The sequence below is a fragment of the Leptosomus discolor genome, chromosome 18 (genome assembly GCF_034619465.1).
Source record: "Leptosomus discolor isolate bLepDis1 chromosome 18, bLepDis1.hap2, whole genome shotgun sequence".
Lineage (NCBI taxonomy): Eukaryota > Metazoa > Chordata > Aves > Leptosomiformes > Leptosomidae > Leptosomus > Leptosomus discolor.
The window spans coordinates 14,063,621-14,086,413 of record NC_141408.1 but is presented as its reverse complement, the minus strand read 5'-3'; the positions used below and the strand labels follow the sequence as shown (position 1 = coordinate 14,086,413).

The following is a 22,793-nucleotide window of genomic DNA, read 5'->3' as shown; positions in this document are numbered from 1 at the left end:
CTGAAATTTTCAGGTGAGGCCCACAATTTTAGGAACCGACCTCGGCAAAACCTTCAGCCTGGCTTTCGGAGCTGCAGCAGGGGTTACCGACTGCCAGCGATTGCCTTGTCTTTGCGATGCCTCAAGGAGCAAGGAACCTTGTAACTGATACTTGGGCATTTATTGTCCCTTAAAATAGCCTGGCAATCAGAGAGAGGCACCGCTACACACCCCGCTCGTCTCGCAGGAGGGAGGAGGTCAGCGATTTAGCCCGGCAAAGGTCAATCGGCAGCTCCGTAACGGGGTGTAGGGTGGCGAGGCGGCGAAAGCTTCGCTCCAAGTCGTTAACAGGCGTCGCAGCGGCAGGGGACGGGTTTGCCCGGGCGTGAGGACATCACCGGGCCGCCCCGCCGAGGCAAAGGGCAAGCGACAAGGTCACCTCTGCGTCCTTCGCCTGCCAGCCCCAGGAGCAGCCGTGGCCTCCCCCAGCACACGCAGGGGGCCTCTCCCCACCCCCCTCCCCCATTCCCTTGGAGCATCTTGTATCCCGCCAGCCGCACACCCTCGGGAAAACCAGCTTTCTTTGCGAAGATTTTTGGTGAAAACTGGGATTTCTCCCCAGCACCAGCCCGCAGCCTCCGGCCCCGGCGGCGGAGCGCGGCTCCCACCTAGCGGGGAGCCCCGGTGCGGCGGGGGGGGGGCTGAGGAGGGGTCCCGGGTCCTTCTCCTCCGCCAGCCGCCTCCTCCTCCTCCTCCTCCTCCTCCTCCCGCGAAGCTGCTGACCTTTCGCTGGCGGCTGAAGGGGAAAGGCTTGATAAATAATAAATCGCTCACCCCAGGCTCTTCCCCAGAACCTTTTAATTGAAGTAGTTCGAGTTACTCTAAGGTCAGGGCGATCGGCATTTCAACCCCAGCCCGGCGAACGCATCCATCAAGCACACGCAGAACCCTCGTCTTAATCGCGTTGGGTTTAATCGCACCAAATCCTTACGCCCGCGTCCTTCACCCAGCAGGTTCCCCCGCGAGCCGCCAGCCCCACCAGCGCGGGGGAACATCCCCGACGGCTTCGCCACCCACCGCCCGAGCCCCCAAAGCCACCCCTGCCCTGGGGGCTTCCAAGGAATGATTCCCTGATGTTCACCAGGTGAGGGCTCCCACCCTCGCCCCCCGCCAGCGCGTGCTGCCTCCGGTACTGCCAGGTTTTCCCGCTGATTTGGCCACGTACCCGCTTCAGAATAACGGGGCGTACGGGGCAGGGAAGGGCACCAGGCGCGGGGCGTGGGGACACCCTCCCATCTGACAGCCACACTACGCCGCTGCCCCCGTGAACCCACATTTCTTTGCACCTTCCAAGCCCCAGGTTGGCTCGGGCTACGAGCAGCAAGGCAAGGTGCAGTAAAACACGCGGTGACGCAAACGGGTGGCCGAGAAGCTGGACGGTCACCACCATTCCAGATGTAGAAGGGGAAGGAAAAAAACCCACGAAGGGGTCTCTTACTCCCACCCCTCAGGCCACAGCTGCACGTGAGGGTAAAGCCCACCGCTCCCCGAGCCCATCACTGGGCCAGCTGGGAGCGCTCTGCCCCAAGGGAGCTGCCCCAGCGACTTTTTCCAACAGAGAAAATTAATTCCAACTTTCTGCTTGTCTGCTCTGCCCAGGAACTCACTCAGGGCACACTGCGAGGCTGCTGCTCTAGCCTGTGTTCTAAATTTAGTGTTATTGCTCAATATGCTTCAGATGACTCAAGGAAGACGCAGCCAAGCTCAGTAACGATGCAAGGACGGAGCTCGTCACAGGAGCTGAGAGAGGAACAAGCTCCTTCAGCAACATCGGCGATTTTTTAGAGAAATGACAATAAACAGGAGACCACCGAGGTGTGAACGAAGCGAACGGGAAACCTCCCGTGTGTTACTGCGACTCCACAGTGCTTGCCCTTTCAAAGCACTTTCATTCGCCGTTTTTGGCAAGCAAAGGGCATCACCAACAGTTAAAACCGCAAACGGGATGCTCAGAATGGAATTTTTATCTCTAAAAAAAAAAAAAACAAATCCATGGAAGGCCAAGACACCCAGCGGCAGCGCAGGAGCCACGGAGCTGTGGTTCTCTCGTCCCTTGGGCTGGTGACAATCCTTCGGCCCAAGCAAGGAAAACCAGGCGTGAGGAGGGACCTTCACATCCCGGCTGCCGGAGGCTTCCGAAGGAGGGCAGCTGGCCTCGGTCCTCAGCCCAAGGAGGCCGCTGCGGGCGAGGGAGACCCCCAGGCTCAGGCTGCCCGCCGAGGAGCCGAGGGCTCGCTATGATTTACTCCTTTCGGGTCTCTCCAGTGCTGTTTCAGACCGAATCCCATTTTTACACATTTTTGTCATCTGTTTACAGAATCAGGAATAAAGTTCGCCCTCCCAAGGATAACTGTGTCATTCTACTGCGATCACATCGCCACCAGGAAGCGAATCGAGCCACACAAAACCCAACCCCCGGCATTTTCAAACCCTCCTTCCCACTGCCGTCCCGCGCAGACCCGTGAGAGAGATCTCTGCCTCACGTACAGCAGCAGTGTCACCCCACGGCGCCGCGGAGAACGGGCCTGGGAGGCGGGTAGGAAAGGAAAAGGACACGTCCCTCCCCACTGTAGGGGAAGGCGGACAAGGAGGGAGAGATTAGACAGGATTGGTAAGTCTTTGGTGGTGGTGGCAGTTTGGGGTTTATTTTTTTTTTACAAAGAAAAAATACAACAAAGAAAAACCACAAACATAAAAGGGAAAAACCCACAGGAAAATAAATAAAATTTAAAAAAAAAAAAAAAACACTAATCATTTTTCACGTAGCCCAAAGCCAAAATTCTTAAGAAATACGGCGCTGGGGCGTGCAGGCACGGGAAGAGCGACGTCCTAACGGCCTCCGAGGTAAGATCGTCGTTTTCCTACGTCGCCCTACCCCGAAGCTGCCGTCACCATTGCCACAGCAGCACTCGGGGTTTCCCTTCAGCAAACAGCCGAGCCCCGCGCCCGTCACCCTCCCGAGGGGACCAAGTCACGAGGGGTCACCAGAAAAGCGCCAAGACCCAGGTCACCCGGTGCTGTCACACCGCGCTATTCCGAACTGGAGCCCACGGCGGGGCAGGAGGAGCCCGTTACTGGTTTCTATCACCAGCAGCTCTCCCCAGGCAGCTGGGAAAAGGCACCAGCAGCCGCTGGAACACCCCAGGGCAGCGCTAGCTGCGGGGCTGTCACACAGCCTGTGCCCTCACGTGCAAGAAACTTCTTTGCTGCTTCCAATTTTTAAAGAAAACGTTTAATTTTTCCGCTTTTACACTCACATTTTCCAACGTCTCATCTGAGACAACACTCCCGAACCTCTGAAAAAGTCGATTCTCTCCATTTTTATGAACGGGGGGGACGGAAGGACAGGAACGTGCGGCACAGACGTGACCAGGGAAGGCACCGGAGCCGGGGCACCAGGGCACCCTCCCCGCCAGGCAGCAGCCTGCGGGGGCAGAGACGCCGGGTCCCGAGCGGGTGACGGCCGCAGCAGGGCCCACCCTGCAGCCGAGCGGCGCAGCACGGCCGCTAGGAGGGGACGGGATTTTCCTTCTGCCTCTCTGCCAGCTCTGGCCTCTGCTCCTCCTGGTCTGTCTTCTTCTCCTGCATCTCTTCCAGCACGGTCTGAAGCTGCAGGTGTAGCGCGGAGTCCCTGGATTCAGCATCCCGATGATCCGGCTGTAAAGACAAAAAAAACAAACCCAGGGGCACAGAAGGTTCCTGTTGAAGGGCGACTGAGGGCAGCCACGGCAAGCAGCAGCCCCCGCCTGTACGTCCCAAAAAAAGCCGACAGAAAGGCTCCAGCTCACGCTCGGGTTATTTTTAAGGTAAAATACAGCGTTAAGGTATCGCCAGGGCAAGGAATTCAAACCGAGACTGCTGACCTCAGCTAAAAGGTGAAAGAGTCAGTGATTTCACAGGCTCGCTGGACAGCGCTTTCGGCAGAACCCATTTCCGCTCCTCCTCAGCCCCTTCCATCAGGGACAGCACGACGGGCGCTCGGCCCACAGATAAGCGGGCGAGGAGGACGACGGAGAGCGTGTTACAGGAGGGAATACCGGGTGACTTGTGCTGACGGGCCCCAAACCCGCAGCTTTTACCAGCGGCTCTTCTCCCTCCTTCCTGAGGGTGCTCGACCGCCGCGCTGGCAGAACTGGCCATCAGCCACGGGCAAGGTTTCTGACCGTCACAGAGCAGCCGTGTTCCACTCCACCCGACGGGGAGCGCCTTCAGTTCGGTTTTTTACCCCCATTTATGCTGGGAGTTACACAACAACCGCCTGAAGGAACGGCTCCACGTGCCCAGGAGCTGTTTCCCCCCTCGTACATTAGAGGAACCAGCAGCAGCAGAACCTCTGGGCAGCTCTTTTGGGCCGTCATTTTCAATACCAGCAAACCACCCCCAGACCACAAACCGCTAGCTGAACGCCTTTAAAAACAAACCCACAACAACCACCACCCCCCACCACAAAACAAGCCACAACCACCCAACCAGCAGGATTTACAGCAACAACTGCAGTTCGGACCAACGCGAGGTGGGGGGCTGGGGGGGTGGTGCATCAGTCTGCTCCACTGCTGGACAGGGATGGAAAAGCGTGTTGGTTCCCTCGGCACCAGAGGTTCTGCCACCTCCCGGGGGAACACGCACCGGTGACACGCACCGGTAAGGCACACACCTATTCCCAAGCGGTTCACACACCCAGGGATGATCTGAAAGCACTGGAGACTTAAATCTTTCATCACCAGAGCAGGTGCTCCTCTCCTCCGCCCCACGAGAAGTGTCTAAACCCCGTCCAGTCACGTCCACGACTACGAGGAAAGGTCGCTCTGCACAGCAAAGCATTTCGCGACCATCCGGTGTGGGACTGTTTTGCCGAGAATTTAATTCAAAGTAATTCAACATTAAGGGCCTGGAAGTGAAGTTTTCCGAATCCACTGGCCATTTAATACTTACTTTATCTGTTCCTTTTCTCTGCAGGATTATCCCACTGGCTAAAAGGGCTTTTCCTGTCTCTTCAAACAAGTCTTCCTCTTCAATTTTTCCTTCTTCCTTCAGTTCATTGAATTTCTCCACAAACCTAGATTCCAAGATTGTATTTTTACTCTTACAAATAGCGTTTTGGTTCACTGCCTTAAGAGGAGAAAGGGACAAGTTTCAGAAACACTTCCAGTTCAATTGTAAATAAATCTTACCTCTGGCAAGTAGATTTGTAGTTTGGTTGCGACAGGTCGAAAGGTCTCGGACCACTGCCATAAATTCTGTAAAACTTCCTATTCAAAAAAATAAGAGAGTTTCATTATTCAAACCACCAAAACCGGACATGTCCCAGCGGAAATAAACAACGTCAGAGTCTGTTAGTTTAGGCTACAACAACAAGCATCCACATAACTATTTCTCCCTTTTCCATCAGCTATTACGTTACATGGAGATATCCCTTCCAGAATCTTTTACTTCTTTTAACAAACCCTAGTTCACCTTCACCACCTCGGCAGCCAGAGGAGCACTGTGACCTCCTCGCAGCGGGTTCGGGCAGCCCACCCCGGCCACCCAACACGGCTGAGGGGCACCGGCCTCTTCTGTTGCCAAGAAGCCTCTTCAGCACAGGGCAGAGGACACGGCCGAAGCACCGCGCGGCTTCTCCGCCCCATAAACGAGCAGAGAAAACGGCGCCCGAAGGACCAGCGCCCACAAGGGCCGCCCCAACCCCTCCGCAGGGCCAGCGACGAGGGGCAGAGCAGCGTCCCCGGTGAACGGCGGAGCTCAGGCACCCCCCGGCGGCCCTCCGGGGCGGGAAAGCGGTAACTCACGCTCGCACTTCGTCCTCCCGGTAGAAGATGGGCGGGATGACGTCCTTCACCTTGCCGTAGCGCGGCCGCGGCACCCGGTACACGGGCTCCCTCAGCGGGGGGAAGGCGGCGTAGACGTCGAACCACAGCGGCTTCTCGATCACCCCGATGCGGAGCAGGTTCCGGGTCCTGCCGGGGGAAGAGGAGCGGTGTGGGGGGAACCTCAGGGGACACCCGCACCGCCCCGGCCTTGCGCCTCCCTCCCTCCCCGGGGAACCTCCCGGTGCGCCCTCCCAGCGCCGCCCGGCAGCAGGAGACCCCGCGCATCGCCCTTCGCACCGGCTGAACACGCTCCCGGTCTTGTGCATGCGGCTGCCCGCCATGGCGGCACCGGCGGCCGGGCCTCCCTCAGCAACGCCGCCACCGTAGCAACGGCCTGCCCTTCCACCCGGAAGCGGAAACGCCCCCCGCCGCCGCCGCCGCCGCCACCGACCGGGCCGCTGCCAGGACATGCAGCCGACTGCCGAAGGGCGGCGGCGGAAGGTGGCGCCCAGGCAGCGCCAGCCGATGGCCGAGCGGGGGCTCAGCCGGATCGTGCCCCACCCCTTCAATTTAAAGGGCCAGCGCCGCCCTCCCCCACGGCCGCCCCCTGCCCTAACGCGAACACGCGGGACCGGGACCCACCGCCCCGGCTGGGCAGCGCAGCCCGCCCGCCTCCCGTGGCGCCTGAGGGACACGGGGGTGGCAGCCCTTTCCGTGGGGGTGGTCTCCCCTGAGGAGATGGCGGCGCCAGGCCCGAGGAGGGGGCTGCCGGCGGGGCCGCGTCTGTCCGGGCAGGACGGCGACCCTCAGGCCCAGCACGGGAGGGACCGGGAGTCCCGAGGCCTGTGGAAAGCCGCGTCTCCTCAGGAGGCCTCTGCCGCCATGTCGGGCACCTGAGGGAGGTGAAGGCAGCGGCAGCGCAGGGACCCCCCGGCCCGGGGCTCGCCCCCACCGAGGGCTCGGGTCTGTCCAGCAGCCCACCGTGCCCATGGCGGCTACCCCGGAGCAGCTGGGGGAGCCGGTGCCCCTGCGTTAGGACGGAGGCAGCTCCCCTCGCAAAAGCAGCCGCTGCCGCCATGTCAAATGCCAGGGGCGTGCGGGGGCCGGGGGGACACGCTGGGCCAGAGCCCGGCACCCACCACTAAAGCCCTCGCCTTCACCCCCAGCCCAGCCTTCAGACCCGCTCGCGCCCACCAGCAGCTGCTACAAACCCCAGAAGGCGTGGGCAGGAGACTGCACGGCGGGATGGAGAACATTCAGCTTCGCGGCTTTCGGGAAGCGGTTGGACACTCAGCTAGGATGAACGGGTCTCTGCAGTGTGAGCGATTTCCCTGCTCATCACGGCAAAAAGATGAAGCTTCTTAGGACTGTTAGTACTTGGGAAAACCACCTCGACCAGAGGACAACGCAAACTTTACTCAGTTTATCAGTACCGTCCAGTAATTTGGTGCAACACTAAGGCCAAAGCGAAGCTCTGGGTTGTGTGCTCTGGCTGGTACACATAGTGCTCGGTAGGACACTATTCCTACAGGAGCCGAGACGCTGTTTGCCCTTGGAGTAAGACTCCTCAGCTCACAGCGTATTGGCGTTTCACGAATCCAAGGAAAAGCAGCGATTCTCATCGCTTTTGGGGACTGAATGTACTTCCTGACTGAGGACTAGGTAGGCTGGAAGCTACAGCAAATGTGAAAGCAACATGGTGAACTCCCAGCTAAATTCTCATTAGGTAGGTTTAGTCTCTTCATTAGGCTCCGAGCATCCATCCATCCTCTGCTTCCAAATAACACCCGCTCCTCCTGGGCCGGAGCCCAGCTCTGGGGGCCTGCCGGGGGGTGAGGGGGTGCAGCAGCAGGGTTTGGGGTCGCAGCCCTCCAGGAGGTGCTGTGGACAGGCAAAAAAAGGAAGGGCCGTGTCCGAAAATACCAGGGTTCCTCCTTAGCGCCAACCCTGGAATATGGTGACACCAGTTGGGCCTCCCTCAAGCCCCCCCCTGGGCCTGAGGGCTGCGAGCGCCGGCAAACAGGCAGCGGTTGTCCCCCCGTGCCCCCGCCGAACGCGGGCAGACCTTGGCAGGGCCGCCTGGCTGCTGCCCCCCCGCTTCTGACGGAGCCGTGGGGGCTGCCCCGGGGCGAGGGACACGGCACCAAGGAACGGAGGAGCCGCCGTCGCCCACGCGGGCTGGTGCCATGAGGAAGGGCCGCGGCGGAGATCGCCGTGCTGTGCCCGCGCCTCCTCGGGGAACTCCTTTCTCTCCGTACAGCAGGAATGGCGTCCCTGGCGGCTGGGGCTCGGCTTCTCCACCCGTGGCGCTTCACGTCTGCCCTGCCTGCCGTCCGCTGAGCTGAGCACCGCTACGTCCCCGTGGAGCTTGAGGAGCGGTGGTGGCTGCAAACCGTCGCCAGCAGCGGAATGTGGGGAGGATCAGCCTCGCCCCGACCGCCTTTGGGTGCTGGGTCTCACCCGGACAGAGAGCGACCGGTGGGATTTGCCGCCGTGGTTTGCACGAGTCCTGTCCGGGGGTCGCACCGTGGCCTGATCCTGCCCCGGGCAGCCCCAGCACAGCTTGCTGGGCCCAGGAGGTGGCAGCAGACGGTGCCTGGCTGCCCAGCACGGAGCCCCAGCCTGTGTTACGGACCTTGATGGATAAAATCCAGGAGCTGCACCCGGGCTCTCTGCTCTGTGCAGCCTTCCCCAGGTCAGTGTTTCCACCAGCCTGACTCCTCTGGCGGCTCCTTCTCTGGAGACATTCAAAACCCGCCCGGATAAGATCCTGTGGGACCTGCTCTGGGTGAACCTGCTTTAGCCAGGGGTTGGACTGGGTGATCTGCAGAGGTCCCTTCCAGCCCCGACCACCCTGTGATGCCGTGACTCGGGAGAAGTGCGTGGCAGCCAGCGATGTCTGGTCACTAGGTGCAGCCCTTAGCTTGGGAATGAGCTGATGGGAGTCGGGGGGGGGGGAAATCCATCTCTCCTTCCATCTTCCAGCCTTGGGAAGGAAGGGGGCAGTAAATTTCCACCGCAGACTGACAGCCAGCAGGTACTCGATGCCAGCCTGAAACACCTCCAGCGCTCGTCGTCATCTGACCACGGTTTTCAGTCTTGGGCTTTTCTCAACTGCTGGTTTTCTTAAAACACAGTTTTGGAAGAAAAACGCTTGCCCCCGTAGAGCAGAAGAATTCGAAAGGGAGTTGCTGGGACAGCTCCAGGGCTGCATCTGAGCTGCTCAAAGGACTGGGCAGGCCTGGATCTTTTCAGCTCTTTGAGAAAGCCCTGGCTCCCCCGCGGGCTCCCAGCAGCTCGCTTGGCTGCGGCAGGAAGGCGACAGCCAGGGTTTCTCCAGCATTTCGATGCTGTTGACATTTAAGGCAAGAACGCCTCGACTTTTTCCAGCATCTTCTTTCGCAGGGAAGGTTTCCAAGCCAGACGTGAGGCCGGGGAGCTCGAATCCCGCCAGCAGCCGAACGCTGCTCCCGGACAGCTGGCGCAGGGCAAGCAGATGCCATCCCCATCGCTCGCAGGCGCGTGGCCCCGGCCCTGCAAGCCAGGGGGATGCTCCACATGCCCCCCCCCCCCGCCCGGCCCTGCCGCTGCCACCCAGCGCTGCCCACGAAGCGCTGTGCCCACCGCTGGGAGATAACCCTCCTCCTGCGAGTCCAGGGCTGCCCACGGCAAGCGGAGGTGGAGGCGTGGAGTGGTCCCCGTGGTTCACAGCCCCTCCAGCGAGACGCTGCCTTGCTCCCCTGCCCAGGGAGAGTATTTCTCAAGGACAGCACAGCCTGGACAGGCCAAAAGTCCTACTCTTCTCCAAAAGGAAGGGCTTGAGACCGAGGTTTTGGGTGCTGGCTGGGGACATGGGGCCAGCTCCTGTAAGTGGGGCTTGACAGGCACCTGCCCTTCCCTCACACCTAGCACAGACCCCTCTCATCTTTGGGTCCATTGTGCTGCTTTTTCAGCCTCCAAGGAGTTTCTCACCGAAAGTTTTCTTCCTCCAGCCCATCACAAGGAACAGGAAAGGAAGGAGAAGCTAAGCCCAGCGCCCCGAGCAGGCAATTCCCAACGAGAGCGATGCCGGGACCGGCCCCTACGGGAGCAGTTCCACCAACGCTGTCCAGCTCCGCGCTCTCCAGCTTCGCAGACCCGGTGATCCCGCCAGCTCGGCACAGCGCAGAAACGTGCAGGGTTGGAGATGAATAACACACGTATTTCAGAAATAATTCATTATAATAACATATTTCCACTCCGCCAGGAGACACCGCGAAGGAGCCAGACTGCCTGCTTGACAGACGCGGAGGAGTTGCTGTGCGATCGCTAATGAAACAGTTTAAAGAAGTCTCACACGCCCCGTCCCCGAGAGGCTTGTTATTTCCAGAACGAAGCGGGAAAGCCGCAGGATTTTTCCCTCTCCGCTCTTTCCTGAGAGGCAGGTCCCCCCACGCGCAGCCGGCGAGCTCCCACAGGGGAGCCAGCGTGGGTCGGGGGGTGCTCTCCCCCAGCACGCTCGGTGCCAGGACGGTTTCCCCAGCGCAGAGCCCACCCTCGCAGCCTCTGACCCTCTTTGCGTTGGACCCCGGCTGAAACCCCTGGCGTGGGGACGGCAGAGGGGAGCGGTGGGTGCCCCACGCGTGCTTCGGGGTGACGCTGCTTTGCCCACCGCGGTGAAGCGGGGCGCAACGGGGAACGGGGCGTCCCCAGAGCATCCTCAGCTGTGCCAGGGCTTTCCCCGCACCCTGGGCTCTCGCCGGGAGCTCCCGGTGCTCTTCTCGCACCCTCCCACCGCGGGCACCCGAGGGGACCTGCTCCTGAACGGAACGTCCTGCCGGCAGGAAGCAGAATCTGCTCCTGGATGCAGACAGGGCGATGGGTCTGCCACGGCGCTCGCTTTCTCGAGAGAAGCATCGGATGCAAATTCAGCACCGGCACAAGCCGGGAGGCAACGAGCCAGGGCGGCTTTTGGGCACCTGCAGCCGTGAGGGGCACGGCTGCAGCGGGCGAGAAGGGAAGAAGCATTTCCCTCCCCACCCCGATTCCTTTCGTTTTCCCCCCTGTAAAGAAATGGGAGCAAAAAAAGCAAAATACACCCAAGTGTTACCAGTACAACAGGACTTTATTATATGAATTACTATTAAACATCTTTAAGAAAAAAATCACTTATGGAAATAAATTCTAAAATAGCAACACTCACAAACGTCACAGATTGTTTTGTTCTTTTTAAACCATTTTGTAGAGAAGTGATACAAACATCACTGAGAATTGTACGTTTTTATGTAAGAAATGCATTTTGGCTTCCAAGCCGGTTTTAGTGGCCTTTCTACTCATTAGACCCGATTTTTTATTTATTTTTTTTTAAAGGACATAAAAATAATCACTCTTCATCCTCCCTTAAAACGATGCTTTGTGCCCCCAAGATATTTTGAAATGGCTACAGAGGGACATCATCCAGAGAGGCTTTGCCTAGCCTACGGTATTTAAAGGCAAGTTGTTAGACTGTGTGAGCAAAGACATCCCCAAGCCCCCGCGAAGCGCCCGCCGCCAGCCCGCTGCCAACCCTGCGTGCCCACGGGTGCGGTGCCCGCTTTCGGCGCAGGACCCTTCGTGGTCGCCGGACCCCCCCAACACAAAACCTTTGCTGACAGGGTAGAAAGAGCCAGTGAGGCCCGGGGGGGGGGGGGGTTTGCACCCCCCGTGTGCAGCGAGCGGCGGTCGCACAGGGACACCCGTCCCCTCCCCGCGCTCCAGCTCGCAGCCCCCAGCCTGACCTTCCTCTCCCCGTTTTCCCACGGCACCGCAGCTCTGCTCCCCGGCGGGGCAGCCCGGTGCGGGCTCCGGCGGGTTCCTGGTGGCATCATAGGGAGCAGAGGGTGCTGGACGCCTCGGGGATGCGCTCGGCCAGACCAGCCCGAAGCGAAAGCAGGGGCTCCCTCCGGGCTCCCCTCCACCACAAACCACGGCTGGGTCGCGAAGACGACTCGGAGGCAACGTGTCAAGGAAGGCGCAGGCTGAGCAGGCGGGGAGAGGAACGGCAGCGGCATTTATCGCGGTGCTGCCGGGAGAGCCAGCGGTTCCCGCAGGACTGACCTGTGACATGACGCGAAATGGGGCTCGCCCAGCGCTAGACCGCCCAAGGGAGCTCAACGCCATCCTCCGCGGCCACGGCACCACGCAGCCCGTCCTCCAGCAAGGACGAGGGGCGCAGCAAACCCTCCCGAGGGCTCGGCCGCGGCGAGACGCGCTGCAAGCGCCCGGGAGCAAGTGCTTTGCCGCCTCTCCCCGACGCGCGCCAGGCTGACCCTCCGGTAACGACCTCCTCGGCTGGGAGAAGGAGAATTTCCCTCTCGCAAAAGCCTGAGCTCCTGCCCGACTGCCTGTCGGTGCTTCCTGCCTTCATGGAAACTTCGCTGGAAGTTAAGCCCTCGGTAGCTAAGAGGCGCTGGAACATTGACAAGCTGATCTGCTTCCAAGCTTGATTTTCTTCCAAATATGCAGAGAGCTGCTTTGGGCTGGGAGGGAGGAACGGCAGCCTCCTACGGACACCGGAGCCAGCGGAGGGTAGGCAAGGAGCTCCTCCTCTCTCTCCAGCAGTCTCAGGCTGGGGATAAATGTCCCACCCAGGGACGAAAGGCCCTTCTGACCCCAGCGCCAGCTTCACACTTAGCCCTCGCGCCCGCAGCCACGCTTGCGCCCTGAGCCAGGCAGGGACACGCGCCCCTCCGGACACCCAGCTTGCCCTGCAGGGCGCAAAGCGTGCCGTGCCACCCAGCACCTCCCTCCACCGGGCAGCCGGGCACGATGGAGCAGGATGGGCCCGGAGCCTGCCCGCGCCAGGGCAAGGCCCGCACGGCTTGGGATGGCTCTGACGCGCCCGCCGCAACTCGAGGGATGCTCCTCTCCGTCCTCCAGGAGAAAAGGAGCAGCCACCAAAGCTGGGATCGCCTCGGTGGGGCGGGTCTTCTGCTGCTTTGATTTTCGGAACCCGACGCTCGCTGGCTTCTCAAGGTGCTTCCAGCCCTCGGCCTCAGCACCCCGGGCTTTGGCTGAGCCCCGGTGCTGCCGGGAGCGCTTGGTTTGTGCCAACGCGACACCACCCGGCCCCTGCAGCCCCTGACACCTCGACGCAGCCCTGGCCCTGGCCAGGCACCAGGGAGAGAGCAAAGCACACGGGTCCCCGCCGATCCCCACCGCAGCTGCGAGGGCGACAGCTCAACAGGTGCCCCGACCGCGCCGCTCGCCTCGCCGGCAAAGAAATCTTGGCGTCCGCTTCAAAGGCACGCGGGGGGCTCCGGGAGGGTTTGAAAAGGAGCCTGTCGGGAGCCAGCGCCTGCAATGTGGGCTTTTGTTACCAAACCCCGCGGAGAGGCAGGGAAAACAGTTGCGTGTGTGTTGGATGGCTGGGGTTTCTGCGTCTGCCGCCTTCGCAGCTCCGATCCTGCAACATTTGTGCTGGTTCGCGGGAGCCAGGAAGCGAAACAGGCACGTCTACAGCCACCTCCTGCACTTCGCAGTAAACAGATTCTGCCGCTGAAGGAGGAGAAAACGCTGGCGGGAGGAATTTCTGACTTTACGCTCGTCACTCATTACTTGCGCAGGGAAGGAATTTGTTTACGTAATTATTTTTAGCCTGACAGCATCTCCGAAAGCTGCAACGATCCAAGCTCTGCCTGCCGGGCCCCCGGCCCTCTGCCGTGCTCCCCGGCAAAACGAGCCGGGCACGAGGAAAGGTGCTCTGCTCCTGCCCCCGGGCCAGCCCCGGCCCCGCGCCAAACCCGGCAACGCTCACGAGCCCTTGTGCAAACTCTCCGTGCCAAAACCACCGGCCGGCCTCAGCTGCAAACCCCCCAGCTCGGGCTTTGCACCTTACCCACAGCAAGGGGCACCCCTGGGGCCGCCGAGCGCCCTGCCCGGCAGCCAGCACCGCCACCGGCACGCCGCACCCGGCGGGACGTGTCCTGCTTCGGCAGGGAGGGTTAAACTGATGCGAAATCCAGCCCTTGGTGCTGCCCCGCGTCCAGCCCCGCGGTGGCACAAAGCGTCTGTACTTCAAGGCAGTTTTAGCAATGCCGAAGGCAAAGGTTTAATTCAAAGTGAAACGCCTCGGAAAAGAAGGCCTTTCCTTTTATAAACAATTTATATTATTTGACTATTACCTGATCTGAATCTCTGCTCATTACTCCTAGCAGTAGTAGACATCGGCTGTTAGGTTCTTTCTCACGTGGTTTTCCCTTTCCTGCGCGCGCAGAGCACGGTCACGTCCGATCGCTGCAGAGATACGTTCAGGATGTTCAGGAGCGCTCGGGCCGAGCAGATCCCACACGTGAATGCATCCTCGTTAGCACAACTGGTTTTCATTCCTCTTGCGACACCGCTCGGACCCAGAGAGCAGGCGGGATGCTGCCCCTCCCAAGCCTGAGCTCCGCTGGCTCCTCCGCAGCAGCTCACATCAGCTGCCAGCTTTTTTTTTTCCTTTTTTTTTTTTTTTTTTTTTTTTTCCTTTCCTTTTTGGCTGATTTGCTAGATGGGAGAAGTTGTTTTCAAACCGCCGGTAAGAAAACATTGCGCCTCACTTCAATACTTGTACTTCAGAGGAGTACAAGAGCAGAGGGGGAGCAGCCAAAAAAACTGGGTTATTTGTTGGGTGGTTTGTTTTTTTTTCCTTTGTCAGCCATCTTCTGATGAAGCCTCGTGCACGTTCTGTGCCAGCAATAAACCCCTGGGACCTGGAGGGGAGGAGAAGGGGAGGGAAGAAGAATGGCGTGTGCTCAGCCTCAGCCACACCGTGGCCAGCACCGGCCTGTCACGGCACCCGGGGCCGTTACCAACCGCGGCACCCACAGCCACCGACGGGGCTTGTCCCCACCCGGACACGCTCTGGACCTGACCCAGAGCACCCGGCCCCCTCCTCCAGCCAGGACGGAGAGATGGACGGGACCGCTCGCACACTCACCGGGAAGGGTTCTTCCCCAGGTGCCTCTCACCGTTTACTGCCCTTCCTTCGGTGTCTCCTCCACCTCCCGGAGCTGCTGCCTCCGAGCCTGGAAGTCTTCATCTGAAAGGCAGAGGCAGGCGGGGGCTGCAGCCGCTTCCACGCCGGGATGGCGGCCACCGCGCCACGGTCCCAGCTCCAGCGAGCTGCCCCAGCGGGGACGCAGCCCGGCCCCTGCCCCACGGCAGGAATTTCCTCGCCCTGACAGACAATTTCCAGAGACTGGGACACGGGGACTGGCCGGAACAAGCCTGAGAATGCTGGAAGGAGGTTTTGGCCCACGGGGGCATTTCTGCACCTGAGCCAGCCCTGGGGTGGTCCGGGCTGGCACAAAACCCGCTGCCGAGACCTGCTGCTACGCAAACCCAGCTGACAACAGATCTGCCAGGGCTGGGCCCCAACCCCAGGCGACGCACCCCGCAGGGCTGCAGAGCCCGGCTGCGAGCCCCCGAGGCTCCCCAGAAGAGGAGAACCCATCCCTGGTCACCCCAGCGAGCGCGCGCTCCCAGGAGAGCCGCGGGGGACCAGGGCCGAGCCTATGCCCCGGGGGGCCATGCCCTGGCACAGACCCGGCGGGAGCCGTCTCCAGCAGAGCGCTGGCGTGGGGCAGGACGGGGCCAGGCACCGCGGGACCCCAGCTAGCCACGCCGAGCACGGCGCACGCGGCACGGCACGGCACAGCACGGCACGGCGTTCCTTACCGCACGAATGTCCTTCGACGTCGTCGAGAAGATTTGCTGTGGAAGCCGCTGTCCCCAGCCTGTGCCCTCCGCTAAGGAAAACCAGTCGTGGGGCCGGGACGTGGCTGCGGTACCACAACCGCCCTTCCCAGCCCACAGCCCCGCTGCCAGAGGCAGTCGGGAGGCTCTGCCCAGACCCGTGGCCTTGGGGAGTCCCCGAGCAAGGCTGCTCCGACAGCCCTGCGCCCCCCCTGCAGCTCCCCAGCCCCTTGTAGGATACACCTGGTGCTTCAACAAGTGTTTTCTTTTCGATTTCCTCATCTTCGTCTTCTCGGAGAAGGCTCTGGCAAGTTCAAACAGCTTCTTGCGCGTGGCTGGAAGGAAGCAGCTGGGTGAGGGTCTTACCCCAAAACCCTTCCCCCAGCTGCCACGGGTGATGGGGAGGAGATGGCCAGGGCCAGTGGTGCGAGAGCCACCTGCACCCCAACACCCTACGGCGATGCCCCAGGCTGGCCTAGAAACGTGGGGCTGCGCAAGGCTGCCAGGCTCGGAGAGCCGGGTCCTGCAACCGGCAGGGACGCGTCGGTCCCTGGCAGGAGGTGCTGACGTTTTTACCGTTTCACTGGGATTTTTGTGACCTTCCCTACCCACAAGTGACTCACACCTCCCCACGACTGACCCACACCTCCCCAGTGTCTCAGCTGGCTGCAGCCCAACTCCAGCTGCCCAAAGACCTCGGTCTGTTCTGTGGCGGGAGGAGGAGGCTGTGACTCGCTAAGAAAAAACGACTGGAAAAGGGGGTTACGGCAAACCCTCGGCTTGCTTTTCTGGGATTCACACGAACGGGAATTCCACTGCTCCCCAACACCACCTGCATCCTCGACTCACACCGCAACCCACACCTGCACCAGGGACAGACGGACAGTGCACAGCTCGGGCATCGAGAGCCACGTCTCTGCCTCCTGTCCGTCCTGCTGGCGCCCAGAGCTGGTGCGCAGCACAGGAGCTCCCTGCCGCTGGTGAGGAGAGCACCGCGGGACGCACCGGCCCGGGACTGTGAAATGCAGATGGAAACTCAACCCCAAAGCGCCGCCGCCGGGGCTGAGCACGACGAGCCACCGCAGCGTGCGAGGGCCTGCGCCCCGCGTGCTGGTGTGCCAGCCCTCTGCGGGACTCCCGGGGCGATGGGGACGCGTGGGCCCAGCTGCTACGAGAGGTGACGCGAAACACAGAGGCGCTGCCGGCTCTTCCCCTGCCCGCCCCGCTCCCACGGAGCCTGCAAAACCGACTCACATTTTCCCATGTGTTTCAGTTTGTCTCTGAATAAGGCATCGTCAGACACGGCACCGCCGGCCTCGCTGGTTACAGAAGGGGCTACGTCACCTGGAAAGCAAACATCTGGTCGCCGGGAGTGCGTGCGCGGCGAGGGGAGGCTCGAGACAAATCATTTCCGTGACCCGATTCCAGCGCTAGCGAAGCACAGCCCTGCCAGGAGCAGAGCTGAGCGAGAGCAGGCACCGGCACGCCGGGGCTGGCTCCGGACGAGGACCCTCTGCAGCTCTAAGCCCCGAGACCGCGGGTGCAGAGACACCCTCAGCCCCGCAGGGCTGCCCACCCTGCGAGCGGTGGCTCAGCGCCGCCACCAGCACCGCTGCAGAGCAGGAGGCCTCCCTCTGTGCTGCCCCAGCGACCGCAGCCCCCAATTAACCCTGGACGCTAATGGCACTCTGGATATTAGATCATGCCCGTGCCATGCTCAGTACCGGGGACGGCAGAGCCACCGGATCACGAGCAGACGTTCAGGCAGCTCGGTGACTCGGTCAGGGGGACCAGAGACCCCAAGGGCCTGGGCCCGTGCCCCTTCCCCAGCTGGAGCTCTGCCGCGCCGCCCCGCCGCCGCGTCCCACCCGCCCCCGCACGGGGCCGTGGACAGACACCAGCTCTAATTCTGACTCCAGGCAGCTGCTCTGCTGAGGTTAATCGGGATTACCGGGGAACAGTCATTATGCCTCCTGGGCACAATCCTCCGCTCCCACCAAGACAAGGGAGGGCTTTGTCTCCCCTTGGAACTGGATCTCAGCTCCCAGGGATGGATGGAGGCAGGATGCAGGAGCACCTCCCTGTGGGGAGGGCAGCAGCACCCCTCCCCATTACCCACCAGCTCATCTCCGCTGCTGGGGAGGGGGCAGCAGGGAGGGATCAGCTGGTTTCCTCCCCCCTGCCCCTCGCAGCCACCTCGGAGGCAGCTGGGCAGAGGGCTGGGAACGCCGGAGCTGCGGGGCATCCCGCTGCTGAGAGGCCACGCTCACGTGCGGCTGGGAAGTTACCTGATGGGACAGAGGAGAAACCAAAGTCGTTGCTGACAGCAACGCTGGTCGACTTGGATTTTTTTGACTCGTATTTCAATCGATCTGAAAAACAAAAAAGCCCGGCGCCCCGCTCGGTCAGACCCTTGAGGCAGCGCACACGGCTCTGCTCCCGTCTTCCCTCCGGCCCCCACGGCTGCGCAGGGACGGGCCGATGGCAAGGGAGGGAGCTCGGGCTTCGCTTCAGCACGGTGACCACAAGCACTTCGGCGGGAGCCCGCAGCAGCAGGCGGGAGCGCTCCTCTCGCCGCAGCAGAGGAACCGCCCGCCCGCCGCAAACACGTGGGGAGCACGCCGGTGGTTTTCCAGCCGCGCTGGCCGGGGGTGAGCCAGGCAGGGAGGGTGCTGCTCCCCTGCAAACCACCCGCAAGACCTCGGAGGGAGGCAGCTCCTCAGCCAGGGAGCTCGGAGCCCTCGGCAGGGAGGGGAAGGGCAGCTCTTTGCTCAGCAGCAGCAAAACCACCGACACCCTCGAGCCTTCCCCGTGGCACCGGGTGAGCAGCCGGCTGCCGGCTCGCTGGGAAGGAGCGTGGTGACAGCGGAGGAGCAATCATGGCCAAACTGCTCTCCAGTTCAGGCCCTGCCAGCACCCAGGGAGGGCACACAGCCAGGGAGGGTGCACTGGTCAGGCTGGGCTCGCAGAGCGTTTCGGAGGCTCCTCGCTCTGGATTTTGCTGGGCTTTGCCGGAGACGCCGCAGAGAGGTGGGCAGGGGGAGCAGAGCCTTGTAGCAGGCAGCTGAGCACCAGGAGCAGGAGCCCAGTGTCAGCGGGTCGGACCACCCACCACCAGCCTGGCCGCATCCTGCGCTGGCTCTGCTTCGGCACGAGCCACGCTGGCACGGGCAGAGCAATGCTGCTGGCAGCCAGTGTCACGGGGGCGGGGGGGGGGGGGCGTGCACCCGAAAAGCAGAGACAGAGGTTTCTGAAGGCGCTTCTCACCTCTCTCCAGGGCGAGGAGGAAATCCCGGTTCCTCTGGAGCTCCTTCATGAACTCCTCGTTCTGCAGGAAGAGCGCGATCCGCTCGTCCTCCAGGTACTGCTTCCACCGCCGCTCCTGCTCCAGGGAGCCCTGGACCCGTGGGGCGAGCCCCCGCGGCACGGGCTGCCGGCACCCGTGGGAGCCCTGGGCGGGAGGCAAACACCGGTCGGTCGGTGGTCTCGGTGCCGGCGCGGGCAGGAGGCTCAGGCTGAGCTTGGCCTTTTGCTCCTCCGTTGTGCTGCTGCACCCCCAGCCCCAAGGGCCATCGACCGTGGCTCCCCAGCGAGGTCCCTCCCTCCTACACCCAGCACCCAGCACCCTGGGGCACCGTCCCCCCGGGCTGGGCAGCGCTCGGGATGGTGCTGCTGCGGAGGGGACAAAGAGGGACAGGCGGGGACGGGGCAGAGGCAGGAGAGGACGGACACCCCACACGGGAACGGGGACCTCTCGGTCCGGGGTCAGCGTGGCACGGGGAGGAACCGGTGCCTGCGGAAGAGCTCCTTTGTGGGGCACGGGCTTGCAAAGATTTCTAACTTTAAACCGTGGGGTTGAGCCAAGACAGAACCTGGTGTGGAGGTGAGGGAGAAGGGTCTCGGCCAGCGTCGCTGCTTTTATTTCCCCGTATCTAAAAAGCAGAGACTGCAATTTCCTCCTGACAAACGTCCCCGCGCGAGGCACCTCGTGCTCTGCCCCGGCGCCCGGTGCGGTCACACCTGGGGAGCAGCAGAGCCACGCTCTGCAGCCGCAACCTCATCCTCGCCTACAATATCGATCTGATTTGTAGCTGCTCTCAGAGAGCCATAAAAAGCAAAAAAACCCACACAATTACTGGGGAAAGAAAAGGGCAGCTGCTCCTCTCCTCCCCCGGAGCCCAAATGAATTGGCACGTTCCTATTCCCAGAAAGGTAATAGAGCCCGCGAAGCTCAGCTTGCAGGGCAATCATTTATAAAAACGTGGCAGGCTGCCTTTGGAGCCAAAAAGGGAGGGAGGAGCAGATGCACAGGGAAGGCAGGGTGCCTGCAGCACAACCCCCCCCCCCCGCAGCCCCTCGCCGTGCCAGGAGGGTGCTGGCCCCATTTGGGAGCTGGCTCCTGTGTTAGCAAAGGGGCCAAGGGACACCTGGAGCCGAGCCGGGTGCCCAGCGCCGTCTGTGCTGGGGCTGCTTGCTCCCCACGGGGTGCTGGCCACTGCCTGCTGCGCTGCGGGGAAAGGCACCTGCACCCCCAAGCCTCATGGCTTCAAAACTGCCACGAAGCACGCGGGGACTCTGATTTCCCAGGGGCAAATCCCCTGGTTTGCACTAGATTTTCCAGCCAAATTCCAGTGCACCAGCCCCTGAGGGCCCTGGCAGTGCCGTTCTCCCCAAAAGCGTATGCTGGTCCTGCTGCTCCTCACCAGGGTAGCAGGTAAGATTTTCAAATTATTTTAAATATCAGGTGCTTATTGCAAGTGGCATCTCTGGCACTAGCCGCTGGGCTAATGGCAGGGAAAGTATCAAAGCCTCGCTGGAAGATTCCCCGTTCACATGTTGCTCACTTCAGTCTCACCTTGAACAACAAGACACGCTGCAAGACTTTCGGTTTAGCCTGCACCCGGTACCCAGATGCTTTCAGAGCGCTGACGCTGCAAGCTCAGGGTGGCCAAGGAGCGGGTTTGGTGCTCCACGCTGCACCGCGGAGCCAGGGCACGGGCTGGAAGGGGCAGGGAGCCTCACCTGCGTGCCGGCGGTCTGCTGGGGCAGGATGCGGAGGAAGTCCTCGGGGAGGTTGCCCAGGAGCGGTGGGTTCCAGTTCCTGTAGCGCCCGGGTGCTGGGGTGCTGCCGGGCCCCGGCACGTCCGTCCTGCAGGGCAAGCGCAGACACCACCTTCGGCACGGGTGAACCCCCCGCCGCCTGCCGCAGCGGCGGGGCACAGGGCCCAGCACGGCAGCCCCCTGCCCAGCTCCTCCGGCAGTCCTGGGAACCAAGAACCCACAGCACACCTCCCAAAGCCACGGCGTTAGCGTTAGCTCTGGAGGGTGAAAGGCTTCCCTAGCCAGCTTGAAATCTTTGGGAGCTGCTTCTCAGGCCTTGCCCTGTGACTGCGCAGGCCGGATTTTCCTTCTGCTCCTGGTTTTGCTCAGGCTCCCAGAAAACAGCCCTGTGGGAGCCCTAGCACGGCAGGATCGCGCTTACGAAGCTGATGAACATCTCTCACCAGATGTCACACCCAGCCTGCACAGCCAGCAGCGCCTCCGTCCGAGGGGGCCGGCACAGAGGTGGCCAGGGCACCGGCTTCCCTGCAAGCCCCAAGCCTACAGCTGAGGGGGCAAAGCCCACACCCCGCAGGGCCAGAGACCCCCGGGGTTTGGCGACCCGGCAGCAGCAAATCCAACCGACCCGAGGTCTCCGGTGCCAAGAGCCGTGATGGGGCCCCCGGCCACCCAGCACCTGGTGTTTTCAAGCAGAGGCGAGCGCTCCCCGCCCCTGGCAGCTGATTTTTGCCATTCCACGCGCTGCCGGAGCAGCTTTCCAGGCCCCTCAGCTGTTCGCTTTTTAGGGCCTCGCAGGGATTTCGCAGCCAGCTGTGAGCTTCACTCATCTCCCCTGGCTTCGTCTCAGCCGACCCTAACGAACTGATGCCGGACGCCCCTTGCCGGGGCCAGCCAACGGGCAACGAGACCCCCTGGGTGCCGGCACAGGGTGTTTTGCCGGCCGCCACGAGCAGAAGGCGCGGTGCAGCCGCGGCGCGGGGCTGGGGGCTCACCTGGGCGGTGGGGTGGGCGGCGCGCAGGGGTAGCGGCTGCCGAACGCCTGGGTCTCGTAGGCGGGAGGGGAGTAGACAGGAGGGGGCTCCTCATCCGAGCTGTCCGGCTCCAGGGTCCGCTCCAAGATCTGCGGGGTGAGAGGACGGGGTGAGGGCGAGCCGGGGAAACTCCGTGCGGCAGCAAAGCGGGGTCGGGGCAGGCTGAATGCCGCTGCGGAGAGGACGGGGGCAACCTCCCCGCGCCGGTCCCCCTGCACCGGTGGGGGCTTTTGGCGGGGTTCGGAGGTGCTGCTCTCAAGGCACCGCATTTCGGGTGTGTGGGTGAGCCTGTCCCTGGGCGCGTGCAGCTCTGGGGGGGCCCCTCTGACAGCAGCAGAGGGGTCTCTGTTGGGTTCTGGGGTGGGAGGGAGAGAGGAGAGCGCTTTGGCTCAAGCCTCAAGCACCGTCCAAGCCAAACCAACCAGGCCGCGCGCTCCAGAGCTGCCAAATCGGGCGCGCCAATCTCCGCCCGCCCGCAGCAGCCGAGGAGCACCACGCTCAGGCAAAAATGAGGCAAGATGAGACCGAGCTGCCCACTCGCGATGAGAGCCAGCCGTGGCAGCCAGGAGACAAGGCAGGGGACCCCCACCCTTTGCCAGGCGCCGGGGAGCACCGGCAGGCGTTACCTCGGGGGGGATGCTGTCCTCTGAGTCCGAGCTGTCATCGCAGCCGCTGCTGTCCAGGTTCATCTGCAGGAGCTGGTCGATGGTGGCATCCACAGCGCCGTTGTTGGCTCTCAAGACGCACTCGATGATGTCGTAGTCCATGTTGGGGAACATGGTCTTGAAGTCCTCCATGGCCTGGTTGAACTCCAGCCGGCGGACCTGCCTGGCAGGGCGGCTGTTGTTGAGCTCCTGGGCGGAGGAGCCGCCGCGCGAGCTGCCGTTGCTGCTGCTCCGACGGAAGAGGCTCGTCATGGCGGGACGGCTGGCGCGGGGGCGCGGCAGCTGCGGTCCCGGCTGCGGCGAGGCGGGCGCCCGCCGCCGCTCGTCACGGGGCGCTGCCCCGGCAGCCGGCGGGGAGCATGGGCGGGCGGCGGGGGTCCCGCTCCCCGCGGCTGGTGGCACCGCGCCTCAGCCCCCGGCGCGCTGCAGCATCCTCCCACCTGCGGAGGGGAGAGGGGAGAAAGTCACCAGAGACACCGCGAGACCCTCCATCT

General features: G+C 62.3%; 2 protein-coding genes across 4 annotated transcripts; both read right to left on the bottom strand.

The window, feature by feature from the left end:
* Nucleotides 1–3,485: 3,485 nt before the first annotated feature.
* On the bottom strand, nt 3,486–6,231 carry MRPS23 (mitochondrial ribosomal protein S23). 2 transcript variants are annotated; one of them, XM_086475260.1, is made up of 6 exons: nt 6,144–6,231; nt 5,826–5,993; nt 5,211–5,288; nt 4,968–5,095; nt 4,085–4,089; nt 3,486–3,696 (listed from the first exon to the last, which is right to left on the bottom strand). In XM_086475260.1, the coding sequence occupies exons 1-6, from the start codon at nt 6,185–6,187 to the stop codon at nt 3,547–3,549; spliced, it is 573 nt and encodes a 190-aa protein (XP_086331386.1). In that variant the 5' UTR covers nt 6,188–6,231; the 3' UTR covers nt 3,486–3,546. The 2 variants fall into 2 exon arrangements, with proteins under 2 accessions (XP_086331386.1, XP_086331385.1); XM_086475259.1 differs by lacking the exon at nt 4,085–4,089 and having other exon boundaries at nt 4,972–5,095.
* Nucleotides 6,232–13,885: 7,654 nt separating this feature from the next.
* On the bottom strand, nt 13,886–22,551 carry CUEDC1 (CUE domain containing 1). Of its 2 annotated transcripts, none has more exons than XM_086475274.1 (10): nt 22,261–22,551; nt 21,596–21,723; nt 20,565–20,691; nt 18,810–18,993; nt 17,831–17,914; nt 16,797–16,886; nt 15,784–15,877; nt 15,525–15,583; nt 14,785–14,886; nt 13,886–14,557 (listed from the first exon to the last, which is right to left on the bottom strand). In XM_086475274.1, the coding sequence occupies exons 1-9, from the start codon at nt 22,549–22,551 to the stop codon at nt 14,819–14,821; spliced, it is 1,125 nt and encodes a 374-aa protein (XP_086331400.1). In that variant the 3' UTR covers nt 13,886–14,557; nt 14,785–14,818. The 2 variants fall into 2 exon arrangements, with proteins under 2 accessions (XP_086331400.1, XP_086331401.1); XM_086475275.1 differs by having other exon boundaries at nt 14,816–14,886.
* Nucleotides 22,552–22,793: the final 242 nt, after the last annotated feature.

Bases quoted from the DNA above. Each gene is read 5' to 3' on its own strand.
- CUEDC1 (XM_086475274.1), bottom strand. From the start codon at position 22,551: ATGACGAGCCTCTTCCGTCGGAGCAGCAGCAACGGCAGCTCGCGCGGC. The intron at 20,692-21,595 runs GTGAGCCCCCAG...CTTGCCCTGCAG, and splicing joins CCGCCCACCCCACCGCCCAG to GACGGACGTGCCGGGGCCCG. The intron at 15,584-15,783 runs GTATCCTACAAG...CGGAGGGCACAG, and splicing joins CACTTGTTGAAGCACCAGGT to GCTGGGGACAGCGGCTTCCA.
- MRPS23 (XM_086475260.1), bottom strand. From the start codon at position 6,187: ATGGCGGGCAGCCGCATGCACAAGACCGGGAGCGTGTTCAGCCG. The intron at 5,994-6,143 runs GTGCGAAGGGCG...TTCCCCCGGCAG, and splicing joins ACCGGGAGCGTGTTCAGCCG to GACCCGGAACCTGCTCCGCA. The intron at 5,096-5,210 runs GTAAGATTTATT...CTTGGAATCTAG, and splicing joins TACAAATCTACTTGCCAGAG to GTTTGTGGAGAAATTCAATG.